Source organism: Cladosporium halotolerans (assembly GCF_011745625.1).
Source record: "Cladosporium halotolerans strain TM138-S3 chromosome Unknown Sca1, whole genome shotgun sequence".
Lineage (NCBI taxonomy): Eukaryota > Fungi > Ascomycota > Dothideomycetes > Cladosporiales > Cladosporiaceae > Cladosporium > Cladosporium halotolerans.
This window is the reverse complement of record NW_027191452.1, coordinates 664,076-677,454: the sequence shown is the minus strand read 5'-3', so window position 1 is coordinate 677,454 and position 13,379 is coordinate 664,076. Positions and strand designations below refer to the sequence as shown.

General features: G+C 54.0%; 6 protein-coding genes across 6 annotated transcripts; 2 read left to right on the top strand and 4 right to left on the bottom strand.

Annotated features, from left to right (window-relative positions):
- Window position 1: 1 nt before the first annotated feature.
- Window positions 2–1,864, bottom strand: WHR41_00263 (uncharacterized protein; the record flags this gene model as incomplete). Its single annotated transcript, XM_069368869.1, has 2 exons — window positions 1,474–1,864; window positions 2–1,409 (listed from the first exon to the last, which is right to left on the bottom strand). Exons 1-2 carry the CDS (start codon window positions 1,836–1,838, stop codon window positions 2–4), a joined length of 1,773 nt encoding a protein of 590 aa, XP_069234339.1. The 5' UTR covers window positions 1,839–1,864.
- Window positions 1,865–2,055: 191 nt separating this feature from the next.
- WHR41_00262 (uncharacterized protein) lies at window positions 2,056–4,306 on the bottom strand. The gene is made up of 3 exons (XM_069368868.1): window positions 3,915–4,306; window positions 3,748–3,859; window positions 2,056–3,678 (listed from the first exon to the last, which is right to left on the bottom strand). The coding sequence occupies exons 1-3, from the start codon at window positions 4,085–4,087 to the stop codon at window positions 2,296–2,298; spliced, it is 1,668 nt and encodes a 555-aa protein (XP_069234338.1). The 5' UTR covers window positions 4,088–4,306; the 3' UTR covers window positions 2,056–2,295.
- Window positions 4,307–4,519: 213 nt separating this feature from the next.
- On the top strand, window positions 4,520–7,462 carry WHR41_00261 (uncharacterized protein). The gene is made up of 4 exons (XM_069368867.1): window positions 4,520–4,882; window positions 4,934–6,209; window positions 6,391–6,985; window positions 7,041–7,462. Exons 2-4 carry the CDS (start codon window positions 6,102–6,104, stop codon window positions 7,271–7,273), a joined length of 936 nt encoding a protein of 311 aa, XP_069234341.1. The 5' UTR covers window positions 4,520–4,882; window positions 4,934–6,101; the 3' UTR covers window positions 7,274–7,462.
- A 589-nt stretch (window positions 7,463–8,051) lies between these two features.
- Window positions 8,052–9,070, top strand: WHR41_00260 (uncharacterized protein). Its single transcript, XM_069368866.1, has 3 exons — window positions 8,052–8,242; window positions 8,298–8,431; window positions 8,496–9,070. The coding sequence occupies exons 2-3, from the start codon at window positions 8,318–8,320 to the stop codon at window positions 8,817–8,819; spliced, it is 438 nt and encodes a 145-aa protein (XP_069234340.1). The 5' UTR covers window positions 8,052–8,242; window positions 8,298–8,317; the 3' UTR covers window positions 8,820–9,070.
- Window positions 9,071–9,760: 690 nt separating this feature from the next.
- On the bottom strand, window positions 9,761–11,446 carry FLD1 (S-(hydroxymethyl)glutathione dehydrogenase). The gene is made up of 3 exons (XM_069368865.1): window positions 10,958–11,446; window positions 10,204–10,856; window positions 9,761–10,143 (listed from the first exon to the last, which is right to left on the bottom strand). The coding sequence occupies exons 1-3, from the start codon at window positions 11,239–11,241 to the stop codon at window positions 9,923–9,925; spliced, it is 1,158 nt and encodes a 385-aa protein (XP_069234041.1). The 5' UTR covers window positions 11,242–11,446; the 3' UTR covers window positions 9,761–9,922.
- Window positions 11,447–12,151: 705 nt separating this feature from the next.
- Window positions 12,152–13,139, bottom strand: vma3 (V-type proton ATPase subunit c; the record flags this gene model as incomplete). The annotated part of the gene is made up of 5 exons (XM_069368864.1): window positions 12,152–12,213; window positions 12,280–12,540; window positions 12,662–12,791; window positions 12,968–12,980; window positions 13,123–13,139. 5 exons carry the CDS (start codon window positions 13,137–13,139, stop codon window positions 12,152–12,154), a joined length of 483 nt encoding a protein of 160 aa, XP_069234042.1.
- Between the last annotated feature and the right edge of the window lie 240 nt (window positions 13,140–13,379).

The window sequence follows — 13,379 nt, the reverse complement described above, 5'->3', positions numbered from 1 at the left end:
TCTATATCTGACCATTTGTCTCCAGTTCATATACCTTCAATATTCTCTGTCCAACGCCTTCCCCCGACCAGTAAGCCCCAGTACTTGTACCAAGCGCAATGAAAGGCGCCGTGTGTTCGCCTGCGAGCCAAATACCACGTTCTGGCATTCCGCGCCTCATCGTCTCAATGTCCTCGTCGCCCTCTTCCAGCCCGACCTGGAAATTGGAGTAGCTGCCATAGCCGGCGAACTCGTCGTTCGCCCAAGCCGTGGCCAGGATGCCGGACGGACTGCATCCTGGACGTGAGACTTCATAGTTTGGTAGCTTGGAGAAGTAGGGCCTGAAGCAATCAATGAGAACGGCGTCCCGCTTTTCGGGCGGCGTGTCCCTCACGAGAGAGGCTATGTGTGTCGCACATGGGCCGTAGATGTAATAGAGGAGGGTCGGGTGAGCAGTTCCATCTGGAAGAGCAGCGAGGTTGGCACCCTGCTGGTCCCAGTTATCCGGATTGGTTTCTCGGGCATATTCTGGAGCCAACCAGTGAGTGAATCCTGCGTAATGTTCGGACGGCTCTGAGGTCTGCGAGGACACCTGGTGTAGCGGCTGCGTTGTTGCTGTGACATTCGGTGTCTTGCTCTGGGGATCGAGAGCCTGAACAGCTGAGTAGGTCGATGATGACCTATCCCAGAAGGCCTCCGGGAACGTGATATAGACCTTGTCGAGAGTGCCGTAGCCTATGCTGGATATTGCTTTGGCGAGGCGAGGCTCCAATGGCGGATGGAAGGCAGCCTCATTCCGCTTCAGCCATCCAAGTGGCATCGTGCAAACTACTTCGTCGAATTGTAGCTCGCGTCCATCTGCTGTCTGCACGACTGGCTTTACTCGAGCTTCTGTACTTCTGTCGTCTGATCGAATCCCAACTACCTTTGTGTCGTACATTATCTTGGCCTTCTCTCTCGCCGTCTTCGCCACCGCATCGAGAATCCTTTCGTAGGTCCCAGCGACAAACGGATTCTCACCCTCAATGCATTCTTCCAACCAGAAGAACTTCAAGCTCTGACGCTGCACCGGGCTGCCAACATAGGCTCCCCACATCGACACTGTTTGCAGTAGCGTCTTACGTTTCCGCTCGGCTTCAGCCTCTGGTAGATCCGTGAAAAGTTCCTTCGACTTCTCGACAAAGAAATCATACAAGCTGGTCGAAGCTGGTATCGACTTGTGGTGCTCGTTGCTATACTTGAACGCTGCAGCTATCAAGCCATCGTCCCAAAGAATTCGCCCAAATTCACCGGCTTCTCGCGCACTGAGGGGCTTCCCGGTCGAGTCTATTACCACTTGTTCCTCGTCCCAGGCATGCAGCGCCGTCTTCGTGTCTCTGGCAATTTGCATGATTGGATTGTCGTCGGTGCCGTGTATCCAATTGGGGCCTCTAAAGTCCACGTCAGCGTTCATTTCCACCAGATATCGTGCACCTAAGGGAACCATCGACGTACAGATCGACTGGGTGTCCAAGATGCCAGCTCTGGCCTACTCGCCCGCCAAGTCTGTTGCGGGCCTCCAAAATGGTGACATTGACTCCATGCTGCAATAACACGTCGGCGCATCGCAGTCCCGCAAATCCAGCACCGACAATACCGACGTTCAGCTGTTTTGATTTTGGCATGTTTGAATGCAGTGCGGACTTGCTATTACTGGGCTGGCTGGAGTAGGCCGTCCTCTGATGTAGATCTTGTATGATGCGAGACTTCAAGTTGCCACCAGAGGCGCGGTACGGGGTGTTCGGGCTTCCTTCCATGGCCCGCAGCCCGTCAGTCCTAGGCGTGAGGCGGCGACACCAAGCACTCAAGCACGAGAACATTCAGGTGTTCACGAATTGTTTTCATCGGGATGATGAGTCGGTCGGCGCGAGCTAACATCTGCGAGGCTATGTTCGGCAGATACGGACGACCTATCCTGGCTGTCCTACCTGGAGGCTTGGCTACTCCTGAGCCTTACATCTCGCCTATCGGTCCAAGTTGGTTCAGTGTTGTACGCATCTGACTTCACTCCAAAACCGCTATTCTCGATTCACATTTCGACTATAAACGGCATCAAACCGTGGCTACACGTGCGCTGCAAGCAACGGTGTATCAGTGGCTCTCACGGCGCTCGGACCCTTTTGCTCGGAAGTCCGTGAACCGGCACGTTGAAAGCGAAATGAAGTGCTGCGCCAGCTATAAGTCCGCGGTCGCATCATCGTCAAAACAAGTTTTGTTGTTTATTCGTGTATGTACAAGAAGGTTGTTTCTCCAGACAAACATGCGCTGCGCTGTTACTCACGGCCATCTTCCTTGGCTCAGAGACAGAAGACCCTGCACGCAATCCAACTCTTCTTCGCCAGAGATGCTGCTGCTCTTGCGATGCTCACGCATAAAGGCCGCTAGCTCAGGATCTTGATCGGGATCAGTCACTCTGTCTGTTGCTGCTCGCGCCCGAGGCGTCTGAGGAGGCCTCTTTTCTGTTCTTGTTGCCCTGACCGAATTGCCTGAAACCCGGCTTTCACCAAGCACACTCCTTCCGTGGCGGCTATGCGGCCCTCCTCTGGAACCCATCGCGGGTTGCGATGATGGCCCGAGAACTCTTTCTGGCGACCAATTCTCTTTGTCCGAATCATTGCCTGGAATATGGATAGACGCGCCAGACTCGGAATATTTGAGCTTCAACGCCGGCTTGCCAATTGTCTCTGACCCATGCTGCAGCCTGCCTGCAGAGGTGCTTGACCTTTGCAGTGAAGGTCTTGGATGGTCCAGCTTGGTGCGCTTCGCGGAATGCTGCTTTGTCAGGGTGGCGTTCCGCTTCGCTGGCAGAGACCCCAAGACCCTTCTGCCAGAGTTAGCTCGAATAAGACCAATGGCGTCAGCTGCTGAACCATTGCCATCCTTCTCGGCTTTCTCTTCGCGTTCAGCTCTCGACTCCTTGTCGCACCAAAACTCCCAGGCTCTGGAGTCACGCGATCGGCCACTGAGAGATCGTCGTAAAGAGCTTGCGGCCCCATCGCGGGATGTCCGCGCTAGATCTAATGATGAGACACCTGAGCCCTGGCTCATGTTGAAGGCTGGCTCGGACTGTTGTGAAGGACGTGGCGGCGACGGGGAGGTACTGTCTTTGGTCACAACCTTGGCTGCTCCCTCTGAAGTCATCGAGAGACGAACGAACGAGGAAGACTTCCTTAGGCGGCGGTCTGCATCTTCACCGCGCGTCTGCTCGCGTGAAGGCATGTATTCGGAGTGTTCACGGTCGTCTCTGAAAGACGATGCACGGCGTTTGTTTGCCAGATAGCCGTAATTGGCAGCGCTTTGGGGAATCTGCCGACCGGAGGAATCAGATCGAAAGGCGTGATAAGCAGCCAGAGCTGATTGACCAACAGATGGTGTCTCAGCAAGATTTGCTGCTCGAGCGTCATAGCTATCTTCGAAGCTAGGTCCTGGAGGCGCCCTTGGTAATGAGGGAGGTGGAGGTGTGCTGTGTTGCTGATTCTCGGACAGGCTCTCATCGGGTATAGTGGCATTGCTATCGTCGCTGCCATAATTTGGGGCAGTGAAGGGGGCAGGGAACGAAGATGCGGCTGCTGCACGCGAAGCCTGATACTGAGCTACCTCATGAGGAAGAAGTGGGCGGGCCTTTCGACGAGAGCTTTGGCGTCTGTTTTGGAACCAAATCTTGCACACAGTGTGTCAGCAACGATGAATAAACAGCAGTCGTCGCGATTATGCGCCCTTCAAGCCTACCTGGACTTCTTTCTCGCCGAGCGCGACTTGGTTCACGAGCGTCTGACGCGCCGCCTTGTCGGGCTTTGGGTCGCGTTTGTATGCCTCCTCCAGAATTGCTTGATCCTCAGCGCTGGGGAGCCTGTTAGATGCTGTCCTGTCTTGTCCCAAGTGTTCGTCTTATATACCTAGTCCTCTTTCTTTTCTGTCTAACCAAAGGCTTGTTGTCTGCTTTGGGCGGTAGGTTGTGCGGTACTGTGGAGGTAGAGTGGTTGAGGAACGCATAATGTCCAGGACTGGATGGTGCACCGGAATTGGCAGGACCAGGTTCGCCGGTCTCCGTCGGAAGATCCATGCTCATAGTGTGTGAATGGAGTACGCGACTGAGCAGGCGCGCGAAGGTCGGTGGAGGTATATGCCCCAGTCGCGTCGAGAGCAGATGGTCAGTGACGCGACAAGCGGGCACTAGCCGACACCTTACAAACGCGAGAGCTGGGACCACTCCACAACATTCCCCCAATCCTGCACATGAGGACGAGCTAAACAAATGACATGGCGTTACAAATGCAGTATCTATATGGCCATGTCGCTGACAGCACTTTCGGGACGCTCGTCGTTTTTTGCGAGCACGTGTTACAGCCATGCGTGTACTAGGTAGCCGCCCCAATCAGAGGGCCGTATCACGAAAAGACCTCCAGATCACATGACTCGGGTCTCTTATCTTATCACTCCAATCTAATCATTAGTCCACCGCTCTGCTTCAGCATTCTTCTCTCCTCGCTGTCCTGTCTGCATAAGGTACCCAGGGTTGCTTTCTTATGCAAAAGCGCTTGGAACTAACCGGAAACATTACCTGAGCGATTCAAGACTGTTTTGTCACCCAGGAGGCACGTGTTGTCACGTTGCGTTTCGTGTTGCACGCATGCATGGGCAAACCCTTCATCCACGCGCGACCAGTCTGTGTCGCCTGCGGTTAGCTCGGTTCTAAAGAGAATCTCCATTTCCTGAAAGGCACAGCTCCGGCATTGCCAGTCAGCCTGGAGCTTTTCACAATGCTTGACGTAGAACTGCTCCTTTCACTCAGCCGCAGATGGATCAGACGTCCGTGGCCGCCGACGAAGGCATACCAAGGCTCCCAGCCTTACTTCCGTTGTCGGTAATGATCGGCGCTTGCGCAACTGACATGCAGGAGCTCACCGGTTGCTAGATGTCACTTCTGCGAATGGTCCGGCGAACAGCGTTCTACCTGGCTTACTGAGGCACCTTCGATGACTGCGTCGCGCTCCTGGCATGCGCTAGCATGTGCTTGCAAGGTCGCCTGTCTACCATTTGAGGATCTGGCCATCAAAAGCCTCTAGCATCAATTTGAGATTCGACTTAAAGCTATTTACTATTGATAGGGCAAGCAAATCATGCGAAACTCACCTTGTCCAGAGCATTTGATCTCTCACGTGGCTCTCGCGTGACCTTTCCGGAACTCTATCTGTGGACAGGAATTACTTTTTTCAGCTAAATCAACCGGAGGAAAATCTTGCATGAAGCTGACAATCCCAGCCTGCGGGCTGGTCTCGTCGTGGATTTGCACATCGAACCCCGAAGAATGACTACAGAAAACAGCCGCGGCTGGAGATCCGGTCAATTGCCAGCGTCTAAAAGCTCGTCAGTTGGCCAACCCCGGTCCGATAGCCCGGTCTTGACGATTTGACGTACGATCCTTGGCTGCCGTCTCTGACGACAAGAGGTAGATCTCCGAGATCGTTTGCACGATAAGCGCTCGTGCTCCGACATCCATTGGCCACGCAATTTGAAACTGGCTCCAGGGACGCCAAACCTTAGTCATCTGAAGTACCGCGTACTTTTGGAGATTAAGTCTTTACTGGACAAGCATGGTAGCTCGGCATATTTCAGACCGGTATCGCAACTTTGCCCGGTCGTTCCAGGAAGATCGAGTTCCCATTGGCTCATCCACTAGGCCCCAGCCCGTACATTTACTTTCACCAAGCCCTAGCCCATGCGAATCATAATGCGTTCACGCGAGGCAAGTCCGGGGCTAGACAGACGTGGTACTTTTCAAGTGAGTCGGATTGAAGGCCTTTCCGGGGATAGTGCCAAGTCGTGAGACCTACACTGTGGCCTGGCCTTCTCGCAACGCTGATTCGACTGAGCTCTTTCTCTTTTGAGACATCAGTAAAGGCTGGGTTATCACGCAGTAAATGCTGGGTTGTCGTGACATACATCTGCTCGTCAATTATAGTGACTATCTATGATATGCGTCCAACGCATGATATTCTTTACACTGCAGCAAGCAAACATACTAAGCCACATGATTGAAACGCCGCTAATGTTGCGACAAGCTCGACCAATTCGCCCCAAATATGCCCACAATGCGAGTCGCCGTGGCTGGAACTGGAGGTCTTGCACGTCTCATTGCGTATTTCATCGTTGAGGGGACGAATCATAGCGTGGTACTCCTTTCACGAGCGGTAAGTCGCTGAAGTCAAATTGATAATGACTGATTTCAAAGTCTTTTTTTTTTTGCTCGCATCGTCTTGAACATCTCCTTTCTATCTCCGCCCTCGTTCTCTTCTGCCTCACCGTGAGCACCAGTAACTCTTCAAGTACTTCTGCATACCCTTTAGCCACTTCCCACTGACTTGATCACAGGAGAAACCTGGGCTTACCAATCGCGGATTCCAGGTCGTTGTTGTGGACTACAGCGACGCAGAAGACCTCAGATTCGCTCTCCGCGGCATCGACACCGTGATATCAACGGTGACCGGACCCAACCAGATACAACTCATCAAAGCTGCTGTCTCATCACGAGTCCGACGCTTTGCTCCTGCAGAGTTTGAGGGACCGCCGCAGTTTAGGTCGCAAAACGATCCGCTCGACCGTTCTCGGGCAAGCGCACGCTACTGGCTTCAATACTACCAAAGTAGCATCCAATCTACGGTCTTCATATGCGGCGTATTTTATGAGCGATTTCAGCCAGGAGGACTTCCTCAATCACTGATAGCTCTGAACACCGGCTATCACGGAGAAGGCACATACATATTGGATTGCGCTAGAATGAGCGCAGAGCTGCCAGCTCTCGGACTGGGCAATCGAGCAAATGTGACGATATGCATGACCTCCGTCCGAGACGTCGCCAACTTCGTCACTAAAGCACTTAGCCTTCCGACGTGGCCGGCGGAGCTACACATGGTTGGTGAGAGAATCACGGTCCATAACCTAGCCATCCTCGTCGAACGACTCAAAAGTAAGCTACTCTTGATGATTCTCTTCTATCGATAAAATACTGATGTGTTTGTTAGAGCAAAAGTTTCAGCCTCGCCTCATGCACAATCTGAATACATTGCGCGCAGAGCTGGCCACTGCCGGAACAAGACGAGACTGGATTCGGAGGATGAGGTTGCATGAACTCATTGCGACTGTCGAAGGAAGATACGATTTTTCACAACGAAACCTCAATGCCGCCTTTCCAGGCGTTCAAGTGGTGTCTTTCGCAGACTGGTTCTCCAGAAAGTGGGATTTACAACAAGAGTGAATGCCCTTCACCACCTTGTCGGATTTCTTTGTGAACTTTTATCCTCGATGGGAGCCTACAGCTTGGCCGAGCATCCGCTATTGAAGCATTGCGCTTGCTTTTACATACCCTTGAAATTGCCAGTCACTATCGTCGTCTTTACATCTGATTCGGAACCATCACAATACATGAGTAAGCCGTACAGTCCACCACAGCATAAAATGCTTAAGCGGACGACCGGATCGAGCATATGAGCATCATCGCTGTGAACGTTTCTCCTAGATCCCGTTTTAGAAGAGTGACTGAATGGCGGCTGATACGGCTGCAAAATTGTTGACACAGCGTGCGGCCTGCGGATTTCCACCATTACCAGTCAGTAGATGACTCTGCCCAAGTGTCGTCAAGCGTTGCGGTCCTGTATGGCCCAGTCATTTGTTTGGCCATAGCTCAGCCGGCCACGCCAAAGCATACATCGTCATAGAAGGTGGGTATTGGGTTGCAAAGCAGCTGCGACGCCGCATGTAAACGAACACACAGACCCATGGATACCCATGTGGCCAGTGTGACTTGCAGAGATCCGTAACGTTGATACAGAAAAGAAGGGGTTCGACGTCATATTCGGTCGGATTGCGCCGCTTGAGACGCGATTTCGGCAGCCTCGACTTGCACGGCGGGGTCACTTGGGATGGCGAAAAAGATGGCGGGGTCCGTTTGATTGAGAAAACGCGTTGGTAATAACCCCACTGGCCTACCGAGCATTAGCCCTGGTCGCCGTGGTTCGTCGATCTTCCATGTGTCGTGAATCGTGATGAAATTTGGATGTGACCTCACACCTGCGTCACGCTGATGGGCGAAGGTCTGCATTTTCGAAGTGTTCAAATGCTCGCGTGCTTGCTCATTGGGAAAGATTGCTTTGTCTACATACAGCGAAAGATACTCCCAACCTTCGACATCTATTAGCATATTCATCTCTATTCTACACTACATACTGTAAGCTGGCGTCGATGGAGAAGGTATCGAGACATCAATCCGCTAACTTTTCCAGTCACAAATCCAACCACAACCATGTCTGACAGCACTTTCCATCTGACTAAGGAGGACGTCCGCAAGCCTGAGTCCAAGGCATCCCACTCCAACAGTGGCAACGTCCCTGCCGACTCAGACGCCGCTAAGGCGCAGGTAAGCCCTGTCTCCTCAGCGAACCAATCGCACATCCAACGAGCAGAACTAACGAAACCCTTAGTCCGTCGTCGACCAGGCCAACCAGAACAAGCAGGACGTCATCAACGAGCGAGTCGCCGGCCTACCCAAGCCCGAGCAGCCTCCCGTCGCGTCCGACTTTAACTCCGCCAACGCCAACATCGCCGCCGGCTCCGGAGCCATCTCCGGCGGCCAGCCCCCAGAGCCCTCCACCGCTCACTCCTCCGTCCGCGTCGACGGCAACGCCAACAAGGTCAACACCGATCCCCACGGTGGTGCCCGCGAGGGCCTCGAGGGCGCCATCCCCAACGATGCCGTCGCCCGTGACGCCAAGGACAAGGCTGGCCTCAAGGATACCACCCAGTAGATCATTGATCGCGTCCGAATTGGCGGGGCTTAAGGCTCTTGTCTGATTTCTCATTATACCGACTTTTTGAGTGGCGCTTGAGCATTGAGGTGAAGAGAAGCTCGCGTCTGTTTTACGATTCGACGATAAGAAAACGTTGAAAGCATTTCCGGCGCCAGGGGAAAGAGTATGAGTTATGCCTAAGGGATGTGAATATAGATAGCATGCCAATTTCAAAGTTCAAAATCAATGTTCATCGAGCATTCTCAAAAGTCATCTGCAACCATCTCATCTCAGTGCATCTCCAGGCACACAAGCGCCTTGAAGCCATATGACTCAGCCCGCCTTTCTTCTCTCTGAACTCTTGAAACCACCGAGATTGAGAGGGAATCGGTTAATAACAACGTCGAGCCCCAGAAAATCCCGCAGCTAGCTCTGCGATCAGACGAGCCAACAAAGATCCAATGCAAGTAGCGGGCAGTATGGATGTAGCGTCTAGAGCAACCAGTGAATGGTCACTTTACTTCTTTGCTTCCAACACTGGGTCCCTTCGTAAGCGTCGCTCTTGAAAAAGCCCTTGGGCAATCCCCGAGGCGAAGGTTCGATTTTGCCATCTTTCGATCCGCTTCAAATATGTGTATCTCGGGTTTTACATACTCGAGCCGTCTGTAAGCTTTAGTGATGCGGAGCAGCAGCAGCAGCAGCAGATTTGATGTGTGAAAAACGGAATCTATGCGCAGTGATAAGGCAGTAACAAAGTGTATAAAGAGTGTCACCAATTTTTCCAGGCGTGGCGCTCCGACCCGAAGACCACCTCAATGATGTTACCTTGATGGCCATGCTCTACAAAACAGGTAGCTCTCGTCGCCCTAACCTAGCCATCTTATAGGGACGGCGGAACGATGACGAGTGAGTTTTGAAAATGCAGCCATGGGCTATCTGGTTGAGAGAAGCCATTGAAGTTTTCGGGTACTTGGTTCATTCACTTCGTTTTATGTTGCTATTTGAGCCGTATTCAGAGTATTCACCCTTAAGCCTGCCAGCAGTTATTCATCACTGACACAATCTCAGCTTTATCATTACGCCGCAAGATCTTTCTCATCCGAAGTCACGGACGGAATGGCTTAGAGGGTCCTCATATCAACGACGCAACGAATGCAGTCGCCGGAGTGCATGTCGTGGAAGGCGCTATTGATGCCGCTAAGGGGCTGGCGGTGGGTGATGAACTCGTCCACCTTCAGCTTACCGTTCATGTAGTCGTCCACGAGGTCGGGAAGCTGGGTGCGGCCCTTAACGCCGCCGAAAGCACAGCCCTTCCACACGCGGCCGGTGACAAGCTGGAATGCTGCGGAACTGTCAGTACCACATTCTCGGGATCTCATTCAGGCTCTAGAGCGGAACTTACGGCGAGTAGAGATCTCCTGGCCAGCAGCAGCGACACCGATGATGATGCTCTCGCCCCAGCCCTTGTGGCAGGCCTCGAGGGCGCTGCGCATGACGTGCACGTTGCCGGTGCAGTCGAAGGTGTAGTCGAGACCGCCGTCGGTCATGTCCACCAGCCTCGACTGGATCGTCTCGCCCTCCTTCAGGTCCTTGGCCGGGTTCACGAAGTCGGTGCTACCAAACTTCTGTGCCCACTCTTTCTTCGCGTCGTTCACGTCAACGGTGATGATCTTGCTCGCACCGTTCTTGACCGCTCCCTGGATGACACTGAGACCGACGCAGCCAGCACCGAAGACTGCAACAGTAGCGCCCTTCTCGATGCCGCCCTTGCCGGCGGTAATGACGGCCGCACCGTAGCCGGTGGTGATACCGCAGCCGAGAAGGCAGGTGCGGTCCATGGGTGCTTTGTCGGTGATGGCGACGACGGAGACATCGGCCACAACGGTGTACTGAGAGAAAGTGGAGCAGCCCATGAAGTGCAGAAGATCCTTGCCCTTGCACTTGAAGCGAGAGGTGCCGTCAGGCATGACACCCTTGCCCTGAGTCGCGCGGACGGCACCGCAAAGGTTGGTCTTGCCAGACTTGCAGAACTTGCACTCCTTGCACTCGGCGGTGCTGTTGAGAAAAGGTTGTTAGCCTTTTCCTCTTTGTTTGCGAGCAAGCTTCCGAAGGCTTCCTAGCCAAGGGATTGTCCGCCGCATTCTAAGAAGACTTACTAAAGAGCAACGACGTTGTCACCAGGCTTCACGTTGGTGACGCCCTCACCAACACTCTCGACAATACCGGCACCCTCGTGGCCGGGAATGATGGGGAAGGCACCCTCGGGGTCCTTGCCGCTCATCATGTACGCGTCTGTGTGGCAGACACCAGTGTAGTAGACCTGAATGCGGACCTCGTGGGCCTTAGGCGGCGCAACCTCGACATCCTCGATGCTGAGGTCCTGGGCCGCGCCCCAGGCGACGGCGGCCTTGCAAGTGATCGTCTTTCCCTCGGTAGACATTGTTTACTGTGTTATTCCGGCTCTTTTGTTTGCTGTGGTGTTGCTGGAATGGGCTAGAGACTTTGTCGGGGCAAAGGTTTGCAGGCGCTGAGAAAAGGAAAGATTTGATAGCAGGAGGAGTGACAGTGAAGTGCCGACGAGCGATAGAGAGCTTCCTACCTTATGCAATTACGACACCCGCCAGCCGGCAATGATGTATCGGCGAAGTGGGGTGAGTGAGCGATGGTGGGGAAGCTGAAAGCCTGCACCGGACAGGAACGCCGGTGCAGTCGGGCTCGCGCGGATAATCTTGCTGAAAACGGTCATGCTTCGCTGCCACTTTCCTCCCGTGGCCATGCTCGCTCTGCGGACGGCCGGCTGCCAGGCGCAGCAACTGGACGCTCTGTTTGGCCATGCTGGCTTCTCGCCCTCGTGCTGCTCTACAAACGCGGTGCTGCATCTGCTTGGCGAGGGCAGAGAGCGGATCATCTGCGGTTGTTGCGGGTCTGCCTGACCACGTCCCACCGCATCCGACCATTCGTGGACACCGGGCTCGTAGCCGATCCGACGGTGCCATGACTGTCCAGGGCGTGCTGGGCTCGGCAGTCGTGGCTCAAGGCATTCCACCGCCGGTCGCGGGGCTATCTTAGATAAGCAACCAGATAAAATGCCTTGCTTCTAGGCGGCGGCGTGTTCGCGGTCATGATATGCTCTGATAGCTCTAAACGCCGTTTGCAATATACAACTACATGCGAGATAAAAACACATTCTTCAGACCTGCCGTCACCCGGGTTTACGAGCACGCTATTTGCATCGCCACAGGTCTTGCTCACCCCTTCCACCTCACCCCCAACCTCGTCTTCAACAATTTTGTATGGTGCGCCTTTGGTATCGATAAAATTGTCGCGCTGCTAGGTCTGTTGATATGCGTCTAGCACTGCGACTCACCGGCACGGGAGTTCATGAGCAGAGCAACAATGAGACCGTAGAGACCTATTGACAGAGTCAGTATTGAACCAAGTGATGCTAGCACCGCTAGTGTAGATGGAGTGTACATACCCAGGACTTCGGCGAAAATGAGAATGAGAATCATGCCAACGAAGAGTCTGGGCTGCTGAGCAGTACCACGGACACCAGCGTCACCAACGATGCCGATAGCGAAACCAGCAGCAAGACCGGCGAGACCGACGGCGAGACCAGCGCCGAGCTGGATGAAACCAGCGAAAAGAGACTGAGACTGCTTGAGGTCGTTGGAGATGAGGACGGAAACGACGAGACCGTAAATGGCAATGATACCAGCCATAATGACGGGAATGATGTCTGCGCAGAAGTCAGTAAACATGCCGTGACCTTGTTCGTGTGAGGAGGCGCTGCGGGAAACATCGCAGCACATGTGAACGCGCCCATGCCGCATCGCCTCTTCTCATTGTGATTGACGTACTCTTGACAATCAGGTCGGGCCTGAGAACACCCATGGCGGAAATACCGACACCAGCCTTAGCGGTACCGTAGGCAGCACCGAAGCAAGTGAAGACGATGGCGGACGTGCAGCCCATCGCTCCGAAGAACGGCTATCATGTCGTGTCAGCGGATTCCACCTCCTTCGTTTGCGTTTTCAGCCGCGGCTGCGCTCGCGTGCTGCGCTTTTCGAAGCGTCGCTGTTGCGTTTGAGTCGCTTGGAGACGCTTTGCTATGCGTTAAGGAGCTTGAGGCAGCCGTGGCTGGCAGGTTTGGGCATGGCACTTACGGCATACACGGGGCTGTAGACACATTCATTGTTAGCATAAGCTCCAAAATAATCATATTCCAGCTTCGCAACAGTTCCCAGACGCTTTCAACACGTCTTTCCAACCATGATGGCCTCGCTTCCCACCTCCTAAGTGAACCGTGTCCTGCACTCACCAAAGATCGGTAGACATCGCGGCTGTGGGTATGAGTTGTCGTTCGAGAGGTAAGCGGCTCAAAGATCCCGTAAGACTGATCGACGTGATGCGAGAAGGGCTGATGCAGGCGTGTGGCGTCTCGATTCAATGGTGACGGCGATAGCTGGGAGTCGTGATGGCGCAGGAGCTGTCGCCTGCCAAGCGCCAGCAACGGTAGGTGACGCGGAATCGGCTGGACCCGCGCTAGCGCCCGTGCAGCCCGCGTCGCATTCGAAA